Source organism: Syngnathus typhle, linkage group LG13, assembly GCF_033458585.1.
Source record: "Syngnathus typhle isolate RoL2023-S1 ecotype Sweden linkage group LG13, RoL_Styp_1.0, whole genome shotgun sequence".
NCBI lineage: Eukaryota > Metazoa > Chordata > Actinopteri > Syngnathiformes > Syngnathidae > Syngnathus > Syngnathus typhle.
This window is the reverse complement of record NC_083750.1, coordinates 6,899,311-6,923,268: the sequence shown is the minus strand read 5'-3', so window position 1 is coordinate 6,923,268 and position 23,958 is coordinate 6,899,311. Positions and strand designations below refer to the sequence as shown.

At 52.7% G+C, this 23,958-nt stretch overlaps 4 protein-coding genes and 1 long non-coding RNA gene across 12 annotated transcripts; 1 reads left to right on the top strand and 4 right to left on the bottom strand.

The window, feature by feature from the left end:
* Nucleotides 1-339: 339 nt before the first annotated feature.
* LOC133165194 (prothymosin alpha-B-like) lies at nt 340-3,528 on the bottom strand. The gene is made up of 5 exons (XM_061294689.1): nt 3,369-3,528; nt 1,993-2,058; nt 1,196-1,280; nt 1,033-1,121; nt 340-921 (listed from the first exon to the last, which is right to left on the bottom strand). Exons 1-5 carry the CDS (start codon nt 3,411-3,413, stop codon nt 877-879), a joined length of 330 nt encoding a protein of 109 aa, XP_061150673.1. The 5' UTR covers nt 3,414-3,528; the 3' UTR covers nt 340-876.
* A 1,772-nt stretch (nt 3,529-5,300) lies between these two features.
* On the bottom strand, nt 5,301-7,154 carry LOC133165207 (uncharacterized). The gene is made up of 2 exons (XR_009717517.1): nt 7,017-7,154; nt 5,301-6,187 (listed from the first exon to the last, which is right to left on the bottom strand). It is a non-coding gene; the product is annotated as an uncharacterized LOC133165207 (long non-coding RNA).
* LOC133165167 (erythroferrone-like) lies at nt 6,069-9,872 on the top strand. Of its 6 annotated transcripts, XM_061294648.1 has the most exons (11): nt 6,172-6,332; nt 7,287-7,562; nt 7,690-7,817; nt 7,910-8,103; nt 8,290-8,394; nt 8,516-8,618; nt 8,705-8,835; nt 8,899-9,010; nt 9,090-9,171; nt 9,238-9,316; nt 9,395-9,872. In XM_061294648.1, the coding sequence occupies exons 4-11, from the start codon at nt 7,942-7,944 to the stop codon at nt 9,491-9,493; spliced, it is 873 nt and encodes a 290-aa protein (XP_061150632.1). In that variant the 5' UTR covers nt 6,172-6,332; nt 7,287-7,562; nt 7,690-7,817; nt 7,910-7,941; the 3' UTR covers nt 9,494-9,872. The 6 variants fall into 6 exon arrangements, with proteins under 6 accessions (XP_061150630.1, XP_061150632.1, XP_061150629.1 ...); XM_061294646.1 differs by adding an exon at nt 6,069-6,162 and having other exon boundaries at nt 6,287-6,332; nt 7,287-8,103; XM_061294645.1 differs by having other exon boundaries at nt 7,287-7,817.
* Nucleotides 9,830-13,181, bottom strand: LOC133165110 (cytochrome P450 7B1). Of its 2 annotated transcripts, none has more exons than XM_061294549.1 (6): nt 13,120-13,181; nt 12,914-12,996; nt 12,090-12,226; nt 11,225-11,824; nt 10,643-11,088; nt 9,830-10,568 (listed from the first exon to the last, which is right to left on the bottom strand). In XM_061294549.1, the coding sequence occupies exons 2-6, from the start codon at nt 12,994-12,996 to the stop codon at nt 10,278-10,280; spliced, it is 1,557 nt and encodes a 518-aa protein (XP_061150533.1). In that variant the 5' UTR covers nt 13,120-13,181; the 3' UTR covers nt 9,830-10,277. The 2 variants fall into 2 exon arrangements, with proteins under 2 accessions (XP_061150533.1, XP_061150534.1); XM_061294550.1 differs by lacking the exon at nt 13,120-13,181 and having other exon boundaries at nt 10,643-10,821; nt 10,882-11,088; nt 12,914-13,107.
* A 710-nt stretch (nt 13,182-13,891) lies between these two features.
* smg7 (SMG7 nonsense mediated mRNA decay factor) lies at nt 13,892-23,875 on the bottom strand. Of its 2 annotated transcripts, XM_061294456.1 has the most exons (23): nt 23,724-23,875; nt 23,198-23,229; nt 21,617-21,734; nt 21,406-21,538; nt 21,036-21,204; nt 20,881-20,952; nt 20,505-20,655; nt 20,148-20,283; nt 19,941-20,082; nt 19,324-19,501; nt 19,180-19,250; nt 18,874-18,934; nt 18,688-18,807; nt 17,708-18,131; nt 17,443-17,566; nt 17,062-17,375; nt 16,569-16,847; nt 16,202-16,354; nt 16,037-16,114; nt 15,769-15,919; nt 15,499-15,699; nt 15,035-15,183; nt 13,892-14,891 (listed from the first exon to the last, which is right to left on the bottom strand). In XM_061294456.1, the coding sequence occupies exons 1-23, from the start codon at nt 23,747-23,749 to the stop codon at nt 14,778-14,780; spliced, it is 3,396 nt and encodes a 1,131-aa protein (XP_061150440.1). In that variant the 5' UTR covers nt 23,750-23,875; the 3' UTR covers nt 13,892-14,777. The 2 variants fall into 2 exon arrangements, with proteins under 2 accessions (XP_061150440.1, XP_061150441.1); XM_061294457.1 differs by lacking the exon at nt 16,202-16,354 and having other exon boundaries at nt 23,724-23,874.
* Nucleotides 23,876-23,958: the final 83 nt, after the last annotated feature.

Here is a 23,958-nt window from a genome sequence, read left to right as displayed (position 1 = left end):
ACTTTGTGTTGTTGCCACGTGGATTCTGGGGCCCGACCGTCAGGACAGAAAGTCAGTCTACCTCGGCGGCAACCATTGGGAACATTCTTCCTGGCAAGAGCCGACATGTCATTCACGTGACACGCCACTCGATGCCTCTTGACATCAAGGGCTCTGGAATAGACCCCCCCCCCCTCTTTACAATATAATTCCTTACTTCCAATGCTTTTCTTTTGTTTATTTGGTTCATAAATTGTGAAGAAAACGATTTTGGAAGTTTCCGACTTAAATGAATGAAAGACTTAAAAGCTTAACCAGCGTGCACCCGGCAGGTGAAGAGCAAGAAGCCAGAGAGCAAAGTAAAAGTCACAAAATAAAAGTCCGGTTTATTGTCAAACGACAAACTTTGCACGTACACCAAAACAGGCGGCCAGAAAACAACCATAAACAAAAAAGAAAGAGGCTCTTCTTTTCTTCGGCCTTCCTCCATCCAAGCCAGCCAGCCAGCAAGCGAGCGAGCAAGCACAAAGTCGTTCTATGGTACAGCTCAAGTACATACATTAAATGGAATTAAGTGGAATGCTCTGAGTTCAACGGCCAAAAACGTTTTGGACTGGGCTTGGGTGTCATATGGTTATAGATCTTGTTAACCAAGACATAACATTTGCTTCCTTCCCAACAATATGTACAAAAATATAAAATGTAAATAAAAATACAAACTAATTCTCCGCTGTAGTCGTTGTTGAGGCCGGATTGTGCGTGAGGACGGCGGGCGTTGAAATCTACTCGCTAATGACCACATTTTCTTTTGTTTGGATGAGCGCTCCTCCGGCCCCGCCCCCTGAGAACAACCACAGGAAGCAGCCCGGTGGGCCACCGCCGTCGGGAGCCGCCGCATCAATCATCGTCATCGGTTTTCTGCTTCTTGGTCTCCACGTCGTCCTGAGTGGGAGCCACAAAAAGCAACCTTGATTCGTGTTCCCGTTTCTCGGCTTTTCCTTGACTCATTGTTTCCCGGACACGCGTTTTGAAGAGAGCGAAAAGCAAGGTCACCTCGTCGTCGTCGTCTTCGTCGTCATCGGCCGCCCGCTTTGTGCCGCACTCCAGCTCATCCTCGTCTTCATCCTCATCCTCCTCGTCACCTGCGCGACAACAACGACCATGGTCAGCGACCGCGTTGCGAGGAAGGACGACCTCAAGGATGCGTCTCAGGCACCTTCGCCATCATCTTCCTCGTCCTCGTCATCCACCTCGTCGTCTTCCTCGTCGTCAATCTCGGGCTCGCCGTTCTCCTCGTTCTCCTGCAAATCCAAACTTTATGTTCGGGGTTGCTCTTACACCGTTCGTTTCTTCTCATTTCGCTGCTTAACTCCAAATCGTCATTAGAATGATCTTTGCTATCTTCGTGGCCCGCCATTTCTTGACCAATCTCCTGCCGTTTGCTGAAAACCTTTCTGCTCTCAGTCATTTCGAAAAGAGCGTTGGCGCCCTCTTATGGCAGCTCAGCACAAATACAACATTTATTTGGGGCAAGGGCATTAGGCCATAGCCTCGGATAAAAAAAAAACAATGGACAATGTGTCGAATCTAGTGCCATCTGGTGGTGAATTAACAAAATGCAACGACCTATGTGACGCGAGCACAACGGGGGCAAGCCGAGCAGCAATTTCCTGAGCAGAGGTGCCAGCAAAATGTCCAGATAAACGCAGTGTCGTGTCGCTTCACTTCAAGGGAGCAAGCGTTCGTTATTGACGACGTTTGGCAAATTTGTCCCCTTCGTCAGCCTCCTGAGCGGTGGGGCCGCCGCCAATATAATATCGTGAACCATGATTAGCACTATATTTTTGAAAACAAATGTGAAATAACATATTGAAATGCATAGTATTTGAAAAATACATTGAAAAATGTAAACAACATTGTACTTTTACTTGAACCCTTTTGATGACGAACAGCTACATTGACGCAATCAATATGAGCGGAATTTTTCAGGGGACGTTTTAGTATTTTCGTCACCTTTCCATTGGTGGCGGAATCTTTGCCGTTCTCCTTCTCCTCCACGAGCTTCTTGTCCTTCAATTCCTGAGGCACCCAAATACAAAGAAGAAACAAAACCATTAGATGAGTGACACAAACATTTCGTTTTCAATGTATGCTATCTCAAATCTAAAACTTCCTGTTGTCTAAAAGGAACAGCGGTGCATGCTGGGAGCACTCCGGCCTCTTTCGAGACTCGTAATCCGATCCATGGTTGGCGGGCTCCCTGGACATTGTGGGTATTGTAGTGTATGGGCCACCATATGTCACCAGGCACGCCCGGGAGACGCACTGCATTTCCCACAATGCAAGACGCGAGTGAAAACCAGCTCGAGGCGCTGAGGGGGAGGGGTGACGTTTTGTGGAAAGGGGTGGTGGGGGCGAGTAAGTGCGGGAGGTGGGTTGTAGAGGAGCGTGCGTGTAACGGAGGACAATAGAAGACACATGGCCCACATCGCACCGAAAAACTCCCGCTCGGTCCTCCGGGCCCCAATTTAAAGGAAATCTTGAAATCGATCTCGCCGTTTATTGTTTTATTTATAAAATTAACCCGATTATCTCTTCAACACGGGTAAATTTGAGTAAAACTGACAATTATTTGAAGTGGGGTGAAGTTTCCTTCGTTACATTACGCTGGTATAAGCGCGTGCACGCGGCGCTTAACTTGAGCACGTTGCGAAGCCAGCACGAAGCGCGCGCACAGCGTATCACACCTCCGCGCGCGCACGGACGCACGCGCACGCACCTAAGTGCTCTGCATTGTCCGCCTTCGAAAACCACGAGTAAAAAAAAACTATGTGCATAGCTTCGCAGGGAGACGCGGAAGCGCCAAGAAGAAGCATGAGCGAACGAGCGAGTGCTGCCGCCAAAGCCGAGCCCGTCAACAAACACGGCGGCTCCTTTGAGAGCAACTTTCGGTACCGGAACCGAGAGCACAACGGGACGCGACAAAAAAAGGAAAGAACAACCCGGCAGCCGCTGATGCTCTTCCCCGGACCCCGTTGCGGCTCACTCGTCCGCCGGTTCTTGAAGAAGGGGAACCGAGCCGCTCGTATAAACAAAGACGGATCGCGAGCAGACAATGAGGATGAGCTCGCGTCATTCGAGTGACATCTGGAAGCGGCCGAGATGCTCGCAAAACACGTTTGGCGCCGGCTTCTTCGGGCGCCGGACGAGTGCAGAAACGACAAGAACTTTTTGTCTTTGGTATTTTCTTTACATTAAAATATGATTTATTGAGATACAAATTTCATAAAAGTGACGCGTGATGCCCGCGCAGCTTTGTGGAGGTGAGCGGCTTAGCGAGCAAGCAGCACCACCGTGACATAAATTTCTTGTCGTCGTTTTCTTCTTACCTTGGCTGAGATTTCCGACGCGGAGTCAACTTTGGCATCTGCCATTGTTTCGGGGGAGTCAAATAAAGTGGGCGAGAAAAACGATGGACAGGAGTAATTCCTTGGCTACGGCGTTGAGCGTGTTATTGTGCCAATGGCCGAGCAAGCTGGCGGCCGAGTGGTTGATATAAGTTAGTAGGCGGGGTCGAGGGTGGCTTGGCTCTCGCCGATTGGCTGCCCTCGCGCCAGAGGGCTTCACCGCTCGAACGGAGGCTCGAATTACGAAGGCCACCCGGGCCACGCCTCCTCCTGTCTGCGCGAATGCCCGGCGGGTTTTTGCCTCCAAAATGTCAATGTGAGCGACTCGAGTGGCCAAATGGTAACCCTCTCCACCGGGAAGGTCACATTAACTCGTCTCTGTCGATTTACGTACGAAATATAGCCGATTGCTTCCGCGCGGGAGACATATGGCGCCATTTGATTGATTGATGTACGTCTGGACCAATGAGGCGGCGACTTTCCGGTCGCACTTCCCGCCCACTCAGACGAAGGGAAATAAAAATGAAAAAATGTCAATTTGTTCGAAGAGTTAAACGACGGCTCACGTTTAGATACATCGCACCGCATACTTGCGTGCCGACCCTCGGCCACAGCTGGCGAGATAAGCGTCGTCGGAGAATCGGCACCCAAAGTACGCGAAGCGTCATCGTCGCCATTTGAGTTTTCCGCTCGCCCCTCCCCTGAGTGGCAGGCAGCCATCTTGAGGCTCCCTCTCCGCCGTCGTCCTAGTGGCGCACTTTTTCCCCTCTGCCTGCCTACTTTCCTCTCTTTTGTCTTTTGCGATCTGACCAACGGATCCGTACTAAACTCCCAAGTGCTGAAAGTGAACGACGCGAGTGAGCGCGTGACCTCGTTTCCTTCTTTTGCTCAAAAGTGCACAAAGTATGACACAAGCGACAAGACAAGTGCCCCCCCCCCCTCAATAAAAAAAGAAAAAAAGAAAATCAGCAACCAGGACCCAGCTCAAATACTCGTCAACCTTCTTATGAAACAATACGGCTTTCTCCTTACCGACTTGAGAACACATGGATTTTACATGCGGAACATGAGAATGTGCAAAAAGATGCGGCCGCCATTAGGCGTAGCAGTTCGGGGGTGGGGACTCGTGCAACATACGGCGGCATTGAAGATCGGGCCGCGAATGCAGTCGGACGCTCGAACGATCCCCGTTGGTCGAGCGGGTTAACGCCGAAGCACGTCAGTCCCGCAAAAAACGTCGATTGGCCGCCTTCGCTGTCCGTCATTTTAACACGACGACGTCGGCGCGTGCGTCGTAAAGCGCGACTGCGCCCGATCGCAAGTGAGGCCGAGCGTCAAGTTTCAATAACGAGCGCACCCTTCCCCTCCGCGCGCGCACCCCCTAATGTAATGAATTTGAATGGCATCAGTGCATTGCAGGCATCTACAACGGTTTTTATGCATATTTACAATGAAAGGAAACAGGCCTGTAAAGTATAACCACATGCTAAAAGATAACATTAAGCGAATGTTTTTTCCGTGTAATTACTGTAGAATGGGACTACTAAATGTGCGCGTGCGGCAGCAAGCAAAATAATGACTCCATGAATTGTTCCAACTGTGTATGTTACTCCATGAACTGTTCCAACTGTGTACGTCACTCCAGCCCATTTGTGCACTACGGTGGGTTGACTTAGTCTTAAACGGAACTTTGATGTGAGTTGAATCTTTTACAAGTGTTTGTAGTCAACAGACTCAGTTTTTTTTTTATTTAGTTGATGTGCACTCCACTTGAATGGAATCCTCAAGTCATCGTTTTCTTTCAGCACAATGTTAAGATGAGCTATTTCTTTATTTGGCCCACACGAGGAAATTCCAGGATGTAGCAGTCATTATTTAAGAAAAAGAACAAAATCAGGCAAGCAATGAAAGGAGTAAAAAATAGAATATTCATGAATTTTATTCCCCCGTTTATAGCTGGAGGGGGTGGGACAGTTTCAGAGACATGGTCCCAGGTCCTCTAATAGTGCAGGCGGTTGATGAGAAGGCTCCTCCACAATCCGGCCTGTAAAGTGCTGCTTCTTACTCTCTTTAAAGCATCCTTCTTACGTTGAGACCTCACTGTTGAATATCTACTTCTGACTCCTGCGCACCACCTACTTCTCCTGTTGTCTCCTACATCTCCTTGTTCCTATTTCAGCACCACTCTTTTCCTTGGGAACCAGTTCTTTGTTCCTTAGGCCATCTCGTGGTTCTTTTGGGTTCCCAACATCTTGTTTTTCCCGGGAGCTTTCCGTTTTGCTCTTTCCTCTACATTGCCCTGAACTGAACGTAAATGCTGTTCCCTCAATGGCTCCAGCTATTCCAACCGCACGCCCCCCCTTCGCCATCCCCTAGTTCCCCCAAAGGATTTTGTGAAAGTGTGTAGTTCAGTAGCCGGGTCACTCCAGGACCAATGAGGTGTCCTTCATCAAGATCTCCGTTGAGCCTAAGATGTACTTTTTGGCCTTCCTCCTGCAGTACTCCGGTGAAGTCTGAGGCTAGAAAGAACACGTCTGCCGCGTCACACCAACGAATATCCCGAAATACAAACCAGTTTTCATTGGGAGTGTTTGTGCAAAGACTGTTACTTCCTGTTCCTGTTACACGCCCGAAGCGTGTGTGTATGCGTGTGCGTGCGTGCGTGGTGCTTTATTTGCATGAAAAGAGCATGCACAACAGTGGTAGGAGGTGTTGTCTTTTCAAGTCCTTGCTGGGGGCTCTGCAGGTGGGGGAGGGGCTCAGTATGCTCCCACAGGTACGTTTGTTGCCTTCCTCCGCAGCTAAACATTTGAAAAAAGAAATAAAAGACATCGGTAATTGAGACACCACAGATATAAAAAGGCACTACACTTGTCTGCTTTTCATTCTTTTGAAAACAGGATGATTCTACAGTTTTGTCATCAAGAGTGCTTGCGCAGTTCGAAAGTAAGAATGTCACTACTTTTTACCTGGGGAGGGGGGGGCAAGACATAATTTATGTTTTTACATACATGACGATAACTTTTATGCAATAATCAATATTATCATGTAATACTTTGACCATACCATGGTTAAAACATTTTCAAAAGCCGCAATTTAATTTTATGACTCGGAATTCAGAAAGAGAATGACAAGATAAAATAGTTGACTTCAATGTTCTCGGAGCGCAGCGGTGACGTTCCCTCCAGTTATACAAAGACTTTCTAAGACTAAAAACTCAGTCTTGTTTTTTTTTGTAGTGACACTCAAGCCTGCAAGGTGCCTTCATTTTCATGTCGGTCATTCTTTGTGCTAATTGGAGAGTTGTCAAGTATTTTTTGGCGTGAAAAGTTGGCGAAGCGGATAAGAGCTGCGCGGAAGACCTTGTCTCCACCTGCTGGCTGCTTGCGACAATTGCACGTTGGCCGACATGTTTATTGCGACTATCAGAAATGATATCTTTCTCAGGGCGGATAGCTGTTCGTCTTTGTGTGCCATGCAATCGGCTGGCAGCCGGTTGAGGGTGTCCCCCGCCTACTGCCCGATAACTGTTGGGATAGGCTCCAGCACCCCCCATCCCTCCCTCCCCGCAGGGACAATTGGTACAGAAGATCGATGGATGGCTTATTTGTTAAATACTTTGACGAATACCTTAAGATCTCCTGGTTCACATTAATCGGCATGGAGAAGACAGAGAACGGAGGCCGTCCATTAAGGCGGGCATTCCGTGCTCCATTCACTTCCTGGTCTGAATCTCACTCCCGCTAAGCACTCTCACGAGACTTCACGCAGCGCTGCTCTTAAAGCCACAGCGCTGGATGCATTTATCTGCAGAGGCCAAGTGAGTCTGATTGCAGAACACAGAAGGGTATCACTCCACCCATAGCTTGCTAAATCACACTCCGCCTCTGCTCACACAAGGTGTGGAGCAGCGTGGGAGGACCGCAGGGAACTGATGCCTCCTGGACGCCTCGCTGGGGAGGTGGTCAGGGCATGTCCCACCGGCAGTAGACTCCGTGGATGCGCTGGAAAGACTATGTCTCTCAGCTGGCCTGGGAACAACACCTTGGGATCCCCCGGGATGAGCTGAACAAAGTGGGAAGTCTGAGCGTCCCTCCTAAAGCTGCTGCCCCCACCACCCGACCCCAGATAAGCGGAAGAAGATGGATGGATGGACCATATTGTACACACATACAGGTTCAAGACAATGGTTGCATGTAAAATGACTATAATGTGACGTCGCTGACTTACAGAGCCCCTTGGCTCATTTTTTCCAGAGAATGCAAAGTTTTTGCGATGGACATTTTTCACTTTTTTGTTTTAGGGCTCTATACTGCTCACAAGTTTAAGTTTTGTGAGAGCGCCATGTTGAATCTCCACCAATCTTGTAAAAGTGAGAAGAAAAGCAAGGCAAAGATGCCATCATCTTGGTCAACCAGAAGATGATGACATGTGGGTGATGCAATAAAAGGGGCGCGTCCCTAGCCTATCAGGCCTTTCTATGGAACATTACATCACCCTAGCTCCACCTCCCTTATCTCTAGCATGGGTGCACAGGCGTGCGATGAACATATAAATGAAGGACGAGATGGTTACGCTAGAGGCAGAAGGTAAGTCTTTGCGCCATCCAAACATGAAGACACTCAGACACCGCCCAATGATGATGGTGATGGCGGTGATGATGATGATGGTGAACGCAACAAGCAGCGGTCAGAAGGTTGCGCTGCAGGTGGTCCAGGTAACACGCACACCTTCTCTCGAAACCAGATAGAGATGTTGATGGTGTGGACCCGGATAGTTCCTCCACCGTGTCGTGACTCTGTGATCACCACGCAGTATTGGAACTATTGGGGTCCACCGTATCAAGTTGCAGTTCAAATGAAGTGAAAGCCAAGTGAACCTGTGCCGGCTTTGCTCCCTCCAGGACAAGTCTCCGCATACACCGCCTGCGCCACCTTCACCGCGGACATCTTGGCTCATGTTCATCAACAACTCAGATGCCCGCAAAAGCTCCCCAAGAACGACAAAGGTCACTTGCAAGCCAACAATCACCTTCAGACACACACCGGCTTCCTCTTCAGCTCACACACTCACACGCACCTTTGCCGACAAGTTTTGTCTTTATTGCGGTGTCCATGTCATGTGTCCAGCACGTCCCCCGGGGACCTCCAGGACCTCGCAGCTCCCCGGGAAGGCCGGCGCCCTGCCCGTATCGACGGCAGCTCATCGACGACTTGCTCGTCAGGTTCAACGGTAACGTCGCGGCTTGCCACATTTGGGGACGTGACAACAAAAGCAAAATTCCCCCAGACATCCCCCCCCCGTGTTGCGTGTTGCAGGCGCCTCCGCGAACGTGTTATGCGGGCTGTGCGAGCGCCCTCCTCGAGTCTCCACCTCCTTCCTCGGCCGCCTCCCCCAAGCGGTGCAGGTGGCCAGTCGCAGTCAGGTGGAGCTTCCCCCCTTCAGTCAGGTGATGTCCCCGCAAACGACCCACCGGACGGCGAGGTGACACCTGTGACCTCTGCCCCTGCAGGCCCCGCCCTTCGTTGCTGCTTTTCAACGCGGTCGGGGCTTCGACGTGAGCCACGGACGCTACACTGCCACCCAGTCCGGATTTTACCTGCTGAGTGCCCGCCTTTGCCTCAGTCAGTCATGTGACGTCATCATCATCATCGTTGTCATCCTCACCATCTGCATAGAATGCTTGCGTTTGTGTGTGTGAAGAGTCAGGTGAACGTGTTCAGGTGCGACTGCGTGAGAGCGTGAGGGCAGCCATTTGCATCGAGTCACTCTGTCGCACCAAACCGTGAGTTTCGCTGCGTATACGTGCTTGCATGGCCGAGGTCTCTGACTGTACGTGCGTGCTTTCCAGTTCCATTGATTCGGTGGTGAGCGTGTCCACCGTGAGAGGAGCCTTCAGCATCACTCTGACGGGAACGCTCTTCTTACAGGTACATGTTGATCGTTAGTCCATTCTTGGATGTTGGCGGAGAGATCTGGAGAATAACTTGCTTCTTTCTGCGGCTCAGGCTGGCGAGTACACGGCCATCTACGTGGACAATGCCACGGCCGACAACATCAGCGTCTTGCCAGACTCCTTTTTCTCCGCAATCCTGCTAGGAACTTGAAAGCGCCTCGCCTTCTGCAGCCGCATGTGCTCCGACTCGGACAAAGTAGTTGAGCGGACGCCGCATCGCCATCCTTTGCATATGTTCCACGCGGGTCATGTGATGGACGCCCCACCCGATTTGCAGAAATGACTTGCCTTGCCGTGCCTCTCTCACAAAAGCAGAAAAGCGATCTAAGAGACATGGAGGAGCTGCAAAGTTTGCAAGTAGCTCCTTCAAAACTGGCTTCTGCCACCAGTTGAGTAGATTGAACCTGAAGTGACTAACCCTGTATGATGGCTGATTGTTAGGACATGTGCCTTTGCACTTAAAACACGTGAATAAGCAGGCGGAGAGTTCTGTTGTTGATGGTACAAATAAAAAGATACTTGCAGGTTTATTTTCCTTGACACTGTAAATGATCTCGTAACCTTTTGGCGTGTCGGCACAGTCGAAAACATTTTCCTCCTGTCAACCCCGCCCGTGTCGTAATCCACCTGGTTTCTATTGGCTCCCCAGTAATTAAGACTCTCACATCCCTCTAGTGGCGTAAACCACGTCAACCCAAAAACAATTCAAGAGGGCCAAATGGTTCATACAGAACCGTTACTTTGACTGTGTTAGCTTGAACCATTAGTTTGAAGGGCATATTAATCTTGTTGTTGAAAACTTGAGCCCAGTTGCGGTGGTAATATCGATAGGAAGCAACCATTATGGGTAGTTTAGCAGTTTTTCCGCATAGTGCCGATAAAGATTGAGAATTATGTAGCGAGCGTCTTACAGAAAGGACTGGCAAAAAACGGGACTAGCGGGCGACAGCGCTGCGCAGGCGGTATTGGAAGCGCACATCCTGATCGGGCCGCGGAATGCCGAGGCCCGCGCGGCTGCCGTCGGGCCGCGGGTCAGGTTGACCCGCTTCAAGCCGCAGATCAAAGTAGAGCAGCAGCAGACACACGACCTGTTTGATCTCGTTGATGGCAAAGAAGCGTCCCGGGCAGATGGACGCGCCCGAGCCGAATGGCATCAGGTAATGGCGAAGCTTTTGTCCGTCCTTGAAGAATTCCGTCTGGTGGGCGAAGCGATCAAAGCGAAACGCCTGACGGGACACCAAATCCACCCCCGGAGAAAGAATGACAAGTGGTCGGGCAAAGACGTGACGGCGATGGCTACCTGCGGCTGCTCGTAGATGGCGTCATCCATGTGCACGCTGCGCGGATACAGTGCCACAATGTCACCTCTCCGCACCGCCACAACGCGCTCGGCGTCCAGGCGCAGGTTCAGGTCCTCCTGAGCCACGCGGATGTTGATGGATGCCGAAGACATGCGTAGGCTCTCGTGGACGGTGCTTTCTGAGGACCAGCGGCAAGTCAGGCGGGCATGAGAGCCGACGGCGGCGGCGGGTTTCCTACCCAGAAGAATCATGTGGTCCAGCTGCTCCGCGGCGAGTGCCAGGTCCATGTCATCGCTGAACCCACTCCCACTGCGCTCCAGTACCTCTAGGATCTCCTGGCGGACAGCTCGCAGGGCCTCCGGTTGCCTCAGGAGGTGGTACGTTGCCCAGAAGGCGGCCGGCGCTGTGTTGGCCACCGATGCCCACAGCATGGCTAAGTGGTGCGCTGAAAGGCAACGCTCAGCATTACCCCTGGCTCTGTGTCAAACTGCCTGGCGCGAGCTAATCCTGAAACAGAACGCTTTGCTCCAGCGGGCCCGACCCGCAGCGCAATTGGCGACGGCAGCAAAAGTTGTACTCACCTGCTTTGTCAGCGTCGCCCATGACAGGGTGGCCCTCCAGGAGCTGGGCGCGGCGGCGAATGAACAGCGAGGCGTCGGCCCAGTCAGACATCCCGGGCGGCGCCAAGTAGTCCGTCAACTTCCGGCGGGCGGCGCGGGCCCGGCCCAGCAGCCAGGCGGGAACCTGAGCGATGAGCAGCGGGAAAGCCTCATCGAAGTGAACAAAGTGGGTCTTGAGCTGTGCCGCGTGGGTGTGGCGCGAGCCCTGGGCCGGCCGGCCGTACAAGGTCAGGAAGGTGGCCTCCAGCATAACGTCCAGGCAGAAGTCGTACAAGCCGCGCTCGCGCCAGGTGGCGCCCGGCTTCAGGTGGTCCTGACGGAAGAGCGTCATGAGGTTCTCCATCATGCTCTGCGTCAGCGCCGTCAGCTGCTCCCCGCGGAGGAGGCCATAGGCACGCTCGATCTGCTCGCCCAGGCCCGGAAAGGTCCCCTCTGTGATGCGCGGGTAGCCGAAGGCAGCCGGTGCTGCACGGCCGCTGAATTCGTGGAAGTCCAAGCGCCGGCCTTCTTTGATGACTGCCGGGTACATCAGGGGGTCCATGATGAAGGTCATGTAGCGACCTGCCGAATCAATTGCGCTCAATTAGGACCATCACAGCGCCTTGACTCCATTTGACATTCGACTCAAATGGCACTTTTCATCTTTGCTTCAGCAACTGATGGACGTATGACTGATGGGTGCTCGGGCCGCGGATGAACTGATGGACCATCCTCTGATTACAATGTCCACTTGCAACATTTACAACATTACAAAATGTAAAATGTTACGCATCAGGATTATGAGGGGACCGCCCCCCAAAATTTGGAGCGAGGCAGCGAGACCAACCTGCCATGTGAACAGTGAAAACATCTCCAAAGTTTTTCCGCTGCTCCTCCAGGAACTTGTGAGCATCTTTCCTGAACTCCAAAGCTTTTCCCAGGAACGGAATCCAGCCATCTATCAGCGGGGGTTCGCCTTCACATCTGACACGCACAAAACCAGTACATCTTGTCATGTGATGCGTCAGTCAGAAATAAGGCAGGCAGTGGCGGCTCATTTGGAATGGTGAGGTGGAAACGAAGTGTGTGTAGGATAAGGAGAGAGAAAAAGAAGTTCTTACAGACTGTGATTAATTACATTCCTTGGTTTTATTCCACATAAACAAGCAAAACAATCATTTATTCCCCCTTTCCCCCTCAATACTGCCCCCAGGTGGCTACAACAAAAACTGTTGAAAATGAACTAAAAATAATAAAGGCCTGCTATTAAATAAAACAATTAACTAAACAAAAAACTCGTGTCATTTTTACTTATTAGAGCTATACAATTGCAGCGTAGATACAACAATACCAATAAATGAGAAGTGGCTCAATTACTCTACACAGACGAAACGATTCTATTATAAAAAGGGTTAATATTAGTTTCAAAAGTTGTTTTTGGAAGGTTCTCGGCCAACATCGGCGACCAGTCGGGCTGTCGCACACTTTTCACCCAACGTGGCAACATAATCATAAAACGGACGCTGCAGGTTCTTATCGCTTGATCAATGATTTATTTGGCAATCGATTGCAGTGACCCGAGTGACTAGCAAGCAACGCAAGGAAAACGGAGGAAAAAAAAAAGTTGGACTGTGACGTCACGAGGAAGCGGCGTCTTCTGGCATCACTGACCTTTTCCGGCGGTGGCGTCTGATGACGACGGGAACGAGCGCGACGACGACGAGCAGGAGCGCGCACGCCAGCGGCGTGAACATCTTGAGGTTGTCACAAACAAGATACAAGGCGGAATGCGTCACTTCCGCTTACCCGCTACATTTTTTTTTTTGTCATCGTTACTCACAAACATTCATACTGTCAAATGTGGGAATCAAACTCACGGTGTAGGCACGCAAGACAAACAAGTGTTTACCCGCTAAACATCGTAGCACAGTGACTAGATTTGAGGAGAAGGGCGTGACTTATTTGCGAACGATACAGAAAACCCTGACGCTTCCAGTCACGTGACAGACTCGCAGAGGTCAAAAACTGTTTATTCACAACATCGACCGATTGTTCAAGAGAACACAACAGCTCTTTCCAGAAAAGGTGCATCTGGTAAACAGCATTTACTGTGGGGACAAAATGGTTTGAGACCTCCAATAGGTCGCAAATAGAATTTCAGGCTGTCAACATTTGTGTAGATACTTCTCCATGGTGACGCACTGGTCCGCACGTGTGCTGAGGTTCACATCTAGGCTTCTTCCTGTATGAAGTTTGCATGTTCTCCCCATGCCCACCTGGGTTTTCTTTGGTTCCCTCCCACATTCCAAAGAAATGCATGGTAGGCCGATTGAGGTCCAAGGTGTGAGTGGGAGTGCAAATGTTTGTCTGTGTGCCCTGCGATTGGTTGGTGACCGGTTCAGACTGTACCCCGCGTACTGCCTAAGATGGCTGGAATAGGGACCCCCACGCCTGCGACCCTTGTGAGGATAAAGTGGTCAAGCCAGATCAAAGTGTAATCTTCACTTGATTCAGTCAGTAAATTCCTTCAGTCCATCAATCATGTTTTTACATTATGACAGGATCTTCATTTGGATAGAATTTTGAAAAAATAAAAACTGGTTCATTCTTCATTGACAAATTCCGCAGACGCGCGCACACACAACGGAGCATGAGTGATTTCCTATTTATTGGCAGCAAAAACACAAAAAGAAGAGCAGTAGCAGCCCATGATCTTCATCACGCAATTATGAGCATTTCCGACGCACCGTCTGTCAACGTCGAGACGGGCCACTTTCATCGGCAAGCGTTTCCCCTTCATGGGCGTGCAAGTGAGAGGAGGCGGGGCTTCGGGCCGGCGGTCACACATTGTCGCATGCCTCGGCAACGGTAAAATTTATAAAGCAGACAACTCTTTGTTCCTCATCCTCCCGTCGTCGTTAAGCTTAAAATGAATCGTCCAGAAGGAAGACTTCCCGTCTGCTCGAGAACTGGCACAAGAGGAAGAAATGCTAACGCGGGCTAAACTAGTGAGCTAGCGGGCGAGATGATTACAGCAGCTGTCACCCTAAAAGACGGCAAATGACAAATCACTAACGACACCGTTTTGTACACCTGGCACGCCAGACATTTTGAGTCATCCTCCTCGTCTTCCTTTGCGACGAATGGAAATAGTGAGGGATTCCATCTTCAGGTCACCTGACCACCGCGGGGTCCTCGCTGCCCCTCATACTTGGAGCAGTGGACTTGGCGGATGTCCAGCGTGGACAAACCAGTTCTGCCTGTCCACTCACGCATGCGTGTGTGCTTTTGTTCTGTGTGCGCGCCTTTTTTGTTAGCAATGATGACATGCGTGCGGTGTCGCGACGCCCCTCGTTGGCATCAGCCCACCCCCTTTCAGTGGAGGCGGCCTCGTCTCATCCTGTTTGGTCTTGTTTTTCAAGGGCGGAGAGGGCGGCGCCTCTCCAACCCCCCCGGCGTCCACCAACGGTTGCTGGCGTTCGTCAAAGTGTGGCAGCCATGATGTCGATGATGTCATCGTACGGGGCAGGGGAGGTCAGTGCGGCGGGTTCATGGCGCCGTATTCTCGCTGTTGTTTCTGCTTTTGCTGCAGAAGAAGCTGCTCCAGTGCCGACGGGCCCGGCTGCATCATCGAGCTGGACCAGATTGACTGCAACAGAGCGCAAGGCGGCAGATTTGGGGAAAAGAAAAAAAAAGACACAAATGCACGCCCGGGCCAAATGAAGGAACATCTTCAGGGGCAAGAAGAGCACAAGTGCTGCCAGCCGTCGGAGGGTGCGGCGCTTAGGCTACCTTGAAGCTGTCCAGCAGAACGCTGGAGGACGACTCTTCCATGGGAGACTCTTGATTGGCCCAAGAGCTACCGCCGGGTGGGGCTTGGTGCCAGCCGGCATCCGAGGCGGCGGCCGGCAGGTAGTCTAACCCCAAACCGCTGGTGCCGCCTGAAGCAGACGCAAAGCAAGGTTGAACTAAGATGGCAGCGTATTGCGGAACATGCACGTCAACATGACAGGCTTAGTCATCTTTGTTCTATTTGAACTGAAATGGATTTGGATAGCAGCAGCGCAGGTATAAGTTTCTTAGGGATGCAAAAGCATGCCTTGAACAAGGCTTGCAGGGGACACGGCCCACCGTCAATCCACTTTGACGAGCTCTGAGATGGCTGAGTACCAACAGGCCCACCACTACTTAGTGGCTGACAGTGAGAGAAGAAAAAGCAAGGGGAGCACAATGTGTTTCGCTTGAAATCCGCGCACCTGTCTTGTCGGCCTTCCAGCGGTCTGGCGCTCTGCGCTCACGACTGTCTGGCGCCCTGCGCTCACGACTGTCTGGCGCACCGATGGGCCCGAAATTGGAGAAGGCCGCCTGCGCCGCCGCGTGGTTGTGGGTGGACGGGGAGGATGGCAGGCTGCTGGGGTTGGACGAGTGAGGGGATTGGCTGGCCGGGGTGGAGTGATCTGCCAATCGGAGACCAGGCGGTGAGCCGGCCGGCTGGTGCCGCGCGCATGCGTGAGGGCGCACCGCACCTGAGCTGGCGGGCAGTGAGGGCGACCACGGCGTCCACTCAAACAGTGAGTAGAGCGAAGTCTCCTGCTGCAGTGAGGGAGCGTCGCACTTGGAGCTCGCCGCCATTTTCTTCCCGTAGGCTTGACTGAAGATGCTGTTCTGGTTGTACTCCTGACACGCACACATAACAAGCAAAGTTGAGTCAGAGGTGGAAACCGGTCGCAGGCAAAAGGCCAGCAGCCGTTTGGCGAGCCGATTGGTGGTCGCGGTGAGCCGGGCGGGGCTAACCTGCGCGGCGGACAGGAGGGAAGACGATTGGCCGGGCGCTCGGGGGCCACCGTCTGTCTGCCTGCTGTGATTGGGCAGCTGGGGAAGAGGAAGGGACAGTATGAAGGAGAGGCGTGGCCACGCAGGGCAAGCGGAGAGAGGAGGGATGAGGGCGGCGCTACGTACAAACATGTTGGGTCCGGCAAGCGAGCTAAGAGGAGTGGACAGAGCCCGGGACAAATCGGGAGACTTAGAAAAGAGCGGCTGGTCCCGGTCGTCCACATCGGCAGCCAGAGAGTTCAACAGGTCAGGAGGGAGAAGAGGCGAGCGCGAGGTCCCCTGAGCAGCGAGGGAGGAAGGAGAGGAAGCGGCAAAAAGGCGGAGGAGGCACAGCAAGTCAGCAAGGAACGGTGACAAAGCCATTGCAAAGCCGTGCTCGGGTCACCACGGCAACCCGAGCTTCAGGGTTGCAAAGCTATTTGGAAAAGCTAAGAGGGTGGGACACCTACACGCAAAAGCCAAAGAAGTCTAGCTACTTTGAAAGCGGGCTCACCTCAAAGGGCCCCCCTCCTCTGGCCGCCATGTCCTGCTCCGGGGGCCGCCTCGTCCTGTCATCGGGCGGCCGGAAGGAGGCGGTGTCCCAGTAGGGCGGGAACTTCATCTGCTTGTCGCCGGCGGGCATTGGTGGAGCTACCTGGTGTTCGTACACTTTGACGGTGTCTTGAGGCGTCAGGTAGAAGCTTTGTGACTTCAGCGACATCTGAACGGATGGCGGAAGCTTCTGCAGCGCCGCCTGGCTGGGACTCCACAGGTGCGCATCCTGCACAAACGCCTGACAAAGGGGCCCAGACACATGACTCACGAGAATCAGAGATGGGCAGCGGCCAAGATTTCACTTGACCGTTCGTGACCAATAGAGACATGCAAACAGTTCTGAAATGAGCGGAGGATGGTTTCCGCACAAAGTAAAGGGGAATTTGTACAAGTGAGAGTCGGCCGAGGTGCCCTTTAGCATACTTTGTTAATTTTGCAAAACTGCGACTGACCTGCTGCATGTGGGGCGGGCTCTTGGCCATGGCGAACGCCTGGACGGGTTTGCCAGGCGACGACACTTGCATCTGCGAGTGGGGCAGCTGCGGCTGCTGCTGGCCGAGCCCCGAGGCGCCAGGCCCGGATGGTCTCTGCTGACTGTACGGGATGTGCGACGGCTTGCCGCCGCCGGCTGCCTGTGAGCCCGCCTGGGCCTGCAGGAAGGCGCCCGGCACCGACATACCCGCCGAGAAGGCAAAGCCCGGATTCACCTGCAGGCCCGGGAACGCCACCGGGGCTGAAGGGATGACGAAGGTGGACGGCGGAAAGCCTGCAAAATGCCACATGAGCGCTCAGCACTTGTGTGCTTGTGCTGGCGGACGGGCAAGCGGGCGTACCGGGGCGACTGGGCAGAGGCGGGAAGGCTCCGGGGTGATGGATGGGGATGAACTGGGAAGCGGCGCACGTTGGTGCTTGCGGTTGAGTGACCGGAGTCTTCCTCAGCTCTGTTTGAGCTTTCACCTGAAACGAGGAAAACAGGAGGGATTGGGGGTGGGGGTGAAGAAAAGACAAAGATGGAGACAAATAAAGCATAAGGAATGAGGAACGTAGCGAGGAAATAATGAGGAGGAAGATGAAGAAGAGCAGAGTCATGTCGGTGACCTGTTTTCCAGCTTCTGGAACTTTCTCCTGAGCAGGTTTCTTGGTCTCGCACTTCCTCTTGCCGTCTCGCTTGGGTTCGCTTTTGGCCACCAAGGGAGAGGGTGCCGGCCCGTTTCCTTTGGCCGAGTCGCGGCGCTCTTTCCCACCGTCCCTCTGATGCGGCACCCGAGCGGGCTCCCGGCTCAGCTCGCGCGGCTTGATGTTTTCCTTGAAAGTGACCACAGGGCGCTCGGCGCCGTCCGCCCACGCGTTGCCGGCTTTTCCCACCGACAGGACTGACTTGAGGCCGGCGATGCTGCCCTCACCGTTGGACGCCTCCTGCAGCACGCACGCCTCCTCTTGCGCCGGCTCTTGGATGGCCTGCTCGGGAATGTCGCTGAGAAAGAGCAGCAGGCCGTCCTCGCTGGCTCGACATTGGATGAGCCTGGGGGAAGGAGCGGGGTCATACAAAATGCTTGCTCTACATAAATAGTGGAGTTAAGTGATATAGCGGTACTCAATTATCCCTGTGTGCCTGCCATTGGGCCGGTTGGATTTGAAACTCCCGGGCTGAGAAATCATCCCAGCACGCCACTGATTGTAAATGTCAGCATAATAAATGTCGATGCTAAGTCTATGTATTATAGTTAAACTGACGTGTTGTCACGAGTGCTGCGGCTGACTGCTGCTCAGCTTGAGAATGTCACCTGACCAAACAGGAGAGCCATGATTGGTCGTGACTGTGACAGCAGGTGGCAAAATGGCCGACCTCTGAGGTTCCAATGTGTTTCCAGTGATAGAAGCGTCGAGGACATAGTAATATGTCACCGCCCCACCCACCCAAAAAAATTAACTTCTTACTTGACTCGAGTTAACTGGTTACTAACACGCTTATTCCGACATCGATTGTGTGTTGATTGTACGTTGCTACTGCGGTTGCTTCAAAACTAAAGAGGCCGGGTTCCGTTTTAGCTGACTAGTCTCGATTTGAGGCACCTTACCCCGGCTGGTTGTCGGCGATCCACTTTCCCAGCACGACCAGTCTCTGATGGCGCGTGCGCAGCAGAAACACATCGCGGTCCACCGGAACGCCCTGGTGACCTTTGCTGAAGTCCACTGACCTGAAAGAGCGAAGCCAACGTCAGGGAAGTCTGGCTATCGGCAGCGACGTTGTAGGGAAACGGTACCTGAGAGCCGGCCGCAGAGCCAGGAAGCCTTGAAGCTCAAACTCCTCCGGCAGTGGCATCACTGAAGATGAACAAGAACGTTCCACACAAGTCACCAACTACACAGCCAGATGTTTCTCCACAGAAAGGTGAAAAAGCAGCAAAGAGGCAGCAGCCTCAATCAAGACAAGTCCTGAACCAGACAGACGAGACCACCGACTGAGGTGTCCCAGTGCTTCATGTGGACTGAGAGCCAAGACGGGTGAACGGGAGAACGCCCGTCACCGCAGAAAGTCGCCAAGCCAAAGCAGGCAAAGGAGCGGGTACCTGAAGATGTAGACACGTGCTGGTCTTTGGGCTGAAAGCTGTTGAGGATGGAGACCAGCCAGGGCCAGATGCTGCAGGACAGGAAGCGACAAGTGAGCGGTGTGCCCGCTCCGGGACCACCGCACGACACGAGCACCAACTTACTGCTGCCTCTGGTCCACAGCGGGCTCGCGGAACACGCCGGGCTTCAGGCGGAGCCAATCCAGGGAAACTTTGATGGCTGGTAGAGGGCACTCTCCTGCCACCTCCTCTTCTTCCTCTTTGCCACTGCCATGGTTCTTGTTGAGCAGAACCCGGCTGCACATGAGGCCCAGGAAGGACACTGGCGAGACAAACCAAGGCAGGCTATAGATGGCATACATATGCTCGAGCAACTTGGCGGCAGGAGCGAGCAAGCGAGCATCCGCACCTCGCCATCTACCGAGCTAGTGTCGAGGAGATGGTCTTTACGTCTTTGCAAATAAAATTGTGCCGTGAGGGCAAGATTGGCGAGCTGAGCACGTTGCCGCTTTTGCCTCTATTGGGGGTCTACGATGATATGAACGCACATTTGCCAGAAAATGTTTGGTCTGACACGGGCGTTCAAAATAGAAGGTGCGCTGAAAATACAAACGGACCGAGCCACTCTCGCGCCTTGTTGGCAAAACACTGCGTGACGGACGGCAAAGACGCTGTTAAGAAAAAGGCGGACCGATCCAAAAAAAAAAAAAAAAAAAAAAAAGCCCAAGCAGAAGAAATATGGAGCAGCCCCCGGTTCTTACTGAAAAGGCCGAGGAGCTGGAGCCAGCTGACCGTCTGTTGGCCGTCGGCTGCCATTTCTCGCAGGTGATGCAGCGCAAACAGGTTGATGACCGTCACGTGGACCAGTTGCTGCGAGCTGAAGGCCTTCTGCAGGATCAGCCTCTGCACGCACACATGCAAGCACATGGGTCAGCGCCAGCGGGGGCGGGGCTAGGACGCACGCATACCTGGAATTGCTCCTCCAGACGTTGCCTCAAAGCGTCCAGCTGCTCCAATCCCTTGCTCATGTACACGTGCCCATGGAACTTGATGAAGGCCCTGACGAAGTCGGACACACTCCACTTGCCTCTGGACTCCTCGCGGCTGCGCAAACATGTTTTTCAGAGCGGACCTTAAGTGACGCAACGTGATGGGATGGACGGCTTTTCCCTCGTCAAGACGCTTTGGGCACGAGCGCATTGGAGTGGCGAATGGCCAATTCGCTACAGAGTGGCAATGGGCTCAGCTTGATCGCGCGGCCTTTTCTGACACATGGCACAAAGCGGCGTGTGAGCCGAGAGCCCGCCACGCCACGCGACGCCTACCTCTCCAGAGCCTTGGACAGCGCCTTCTGCAGGTTGGTGGAGGCGGCGGGAAAGGGAAACTTGACAGCAATACTGCGGCAGTAGTAGAAGATGGTGGTGAGGTGGTCTCCTTTGGAAGATGCCAGGATGGCCAGCTGGTTGTACGGCTGACCTGGAAGGCACCAGAGTCATCAGTTGCTCCTTCTTCAACTTTGGACGTGAAACCTTTGGGAGCTAACCCTGCGCTTCCCCGGTGCTAACTAACATGGAAAGCTAATGCTGGAACTAAGGTTGGGCTCCTTTGGGCTTGAGCCGCGCACGCGACGGGCCCGGTGGCAAGCGGCCTAAAGGTCGATGTGCTCGCAAGTTGTCAAGGGGGCGGCAGGCAGGGACTCACCGTTGGACGGGACCAGCTGGGCGGCGTGCCGGTAGTAGGACTCGGCCTGGCTGGTTTGGTTGCGGTAGCGTGCTGAAAAGCGGCAAAAGGCGGCGGAAGGTCAGACGGCCACCCTAACCCGCTCTTCTCCTCTTGCTGGTCTGGCTCTTGCTCACCGATGTCGCCCAGGTGCACCAGGCAGTGCTGGCAGATGTACGAGCAGGAGCTGGGCTGTGGTGTCACAATGCTACTGCCGTTGGGTCCGCCGCCGAGGATACCCAGCCGCGAAGACTTGACGCGACACGGTAGGTCAACGTTGAAGACGCTGCAAAGCTCCTGCAACAGCTGCACAGGGCGGGCCGGCCGGCCAGCCAGTCAGACCAGAGCATTCTCGCTCCTCTCTGGGCCCACAAACGGAAGCGGCCAAGCCCAGCAAACATACAGCATCGCCATTTCTTCGTGTCGTTGCCACCAGTTGATCTGCGCCGCCGAGCCCAAAAAGCTGGCGACGAAACCAATTGGCGACTGGTCCGAACATCAGCCCACCTGAGTATAGAAGCCGCTGGCCGCCTCCAGGAACAAGGACAAGTTGGCCTGGACCTCGCTGCGGTTGGGGTTGGCACGGTTCTTGGCCTGGCTCTGCAAGGTGGTGATCTGGTTCTTGAAGGCGTGGTTCCACCTGCAAGCAAGACCGCAGACGACAGGCGCTCACACGCATTGGCAAGGTGAGGGATGGGCCAGGCAGGACGGCGCTTACAGGTCCTGCTCCACCTTCTTGTCCAAAGCATACTCCAGGTCTGTGACCAGCATCTTCTGGTACAAGTCCTGCAGGGCCTGGCGGGACGTCCACGCCTCAGCCGCCGCCAGCTTGGAGTCTGCGCCGCGCAAACGCATGCATGGCAATTAAGAGCTGGCCACCGGAAAGCAGCGCTGCAGTTACCATGGCAACTACAGAGCAATTATAGCTTCGAACAAGCCAACGCGCAAAAAATGTTTGAGAGGTTTGAGAGGCTCCATGCCACTGCTGCTCTTTTTTAATGTATAGAGTTGAATCTTGTTATTTATTATCAATCTTCCATGTTTTTATAGATGTGTGACTTAAAGGCTCCATGCCACTGCTGCTCTTTTTTCATGTGGAAAGTTTACTACACAGTTTAAACTGTTTTAAATAAATTAGTGATTTTAATAGTAAGTGGATTCTGATTTTTTTTGACCGTGGTACCAAATTGGTATCGAGAATCGTAGTAAATCCCAGATATTGGTACCGATTGGTAATGTGACACAACTAGATCTCGGGCTGGAGAAGTCCATCGCCACTTAACATTAGGTTGCTTTATTTTACAAAGGCCCAATGGACTGAACCAATTCAAAGAAGAAAAAATGAAAACAATCTTCCAACCGGTTAGTCTTGATTTATTTTTCGATAAGAAAAACAAATTGATTCGGCTCATTCATCGAGGCTGTAATTCCATTTCCCAACAAAGCATCATTCGTCAGTTGAGAATACCGTGTTGTGTTGCCATGGTAACGACAGATTTCCACACAAAGTCACTAACACGATGATTGGAAACCGGATATCGCTTCATATTCTTAAATCTCTTACTTCGGCACAATCATGTAGTCGTAGCTGCATTTCAAAACGAGTGCAGTGTGTTCTGTTGCCAAGGTAACAGTAACAGGTTGGGATGTCACACCAACTTAAGTGCACAAAAGTGTGGAACTTGGTGATTGTGTTCATTGTGGTAAAAATGACAACTTTGTTCTCTGCAGGTTGTTGGCACGCTAATTCCATGTTTCAGCATCCCAAGTCACAAACTCGATCACCATGTGCCACTAGTATGCACATCATAATTTTCTATATGTACGCATCATCAGAAAATTGGAGGTCACTGATTAGCACGTCCGCCGCAGTGCAGTGAGTTTAAATCTGGGCTCCATGTGTGGAATTCGTATGTTCTCCCCGTGCCTGCTTGGGTTTTCTGTGGGTAGCCTGCTATTCCTCCCACATGCCCAAAACGTGCACGGTAGGTCCATTGAACACTCGAAATTGTTCGTGAGGTTGTAAACACTTGCTCGTTCATCTATATGTGCCCTGTGATTGGCTGGCGACCGGTTCGGGGTGTACCCCGCCTCACGCCCAAAGATGGGGTACAACCCTTAACTCCCAGCAGTTGATATGATGAAAATTAGATCATACAATTCTTTGCCCGGGTGCAATGGATACCGTTACCATGGAACACAATGTTACAAGGTTTTCAGACAAAATGAAGGAAAAGGTCCATTTTGAGTGAAAGACGTTCTTTTTGTAAGCGTGAACTTCGACGCCGAAGGCACTCACCTGTCATGTCCGCCTTGAGGGCCTCTGCCTGTCTGCTCGTCAACACAACAGAGAGCAGCGGGTTAGACAACACACTTCATCCCCAATGATGTCCGCGGCTAAACGTCATGCGAATATCGTCGTGACGCTAAAGTCTCTGGCAGCGAGCGCACTGCGACGCGTAGCCTTACAACAACCGCCACCTGTCAAGGATATTGATCACGCACCCTCGTGACGTCACACAACCTTGTACAACATCGCCAATGCTAGCAAAAAGCTAAAGCTACGTAGCAAATGGCCAAGCGACGACAACAAAAAAACATACTCAAGTCAAAGTCGAAGTGACGTTTGAATGCGCGAAGAAAAGCGACTGTATCCGCGCAATGTGGTGGCATCGACTGTTTGTTGATGTTGGAGGCTAGCTAGCCGACGCTAGCTTTAGCCTTAGCACGCAGGCAAAACAGGAGCGAACGTCGCCTTCACAGGCCACTTCTTGCCGCTCCTCGTGTCGTACGTGTCGGCATGACAGCCGGGGAGCGCAACCTACCGGACAAAGTGCGCGCAGAGGCTCATCGTGACGGCTCTCCCGCGTTCACGCAACGAGGAGCTCAAGGGTTGACAACACGAACGCCGCCATATTGTTGCTTCCTGTCAGCCCGCCCGCCTCTCACATTTCGTGTGCAAGGGGCGTGTGCCTATGTCTGTCCATGTCATCGCGAGTGTCTGGGCGCGTGTGTGAGTGCGAACGTGTGCGTGACGGACAGAAATCTACTTCAGTTAAT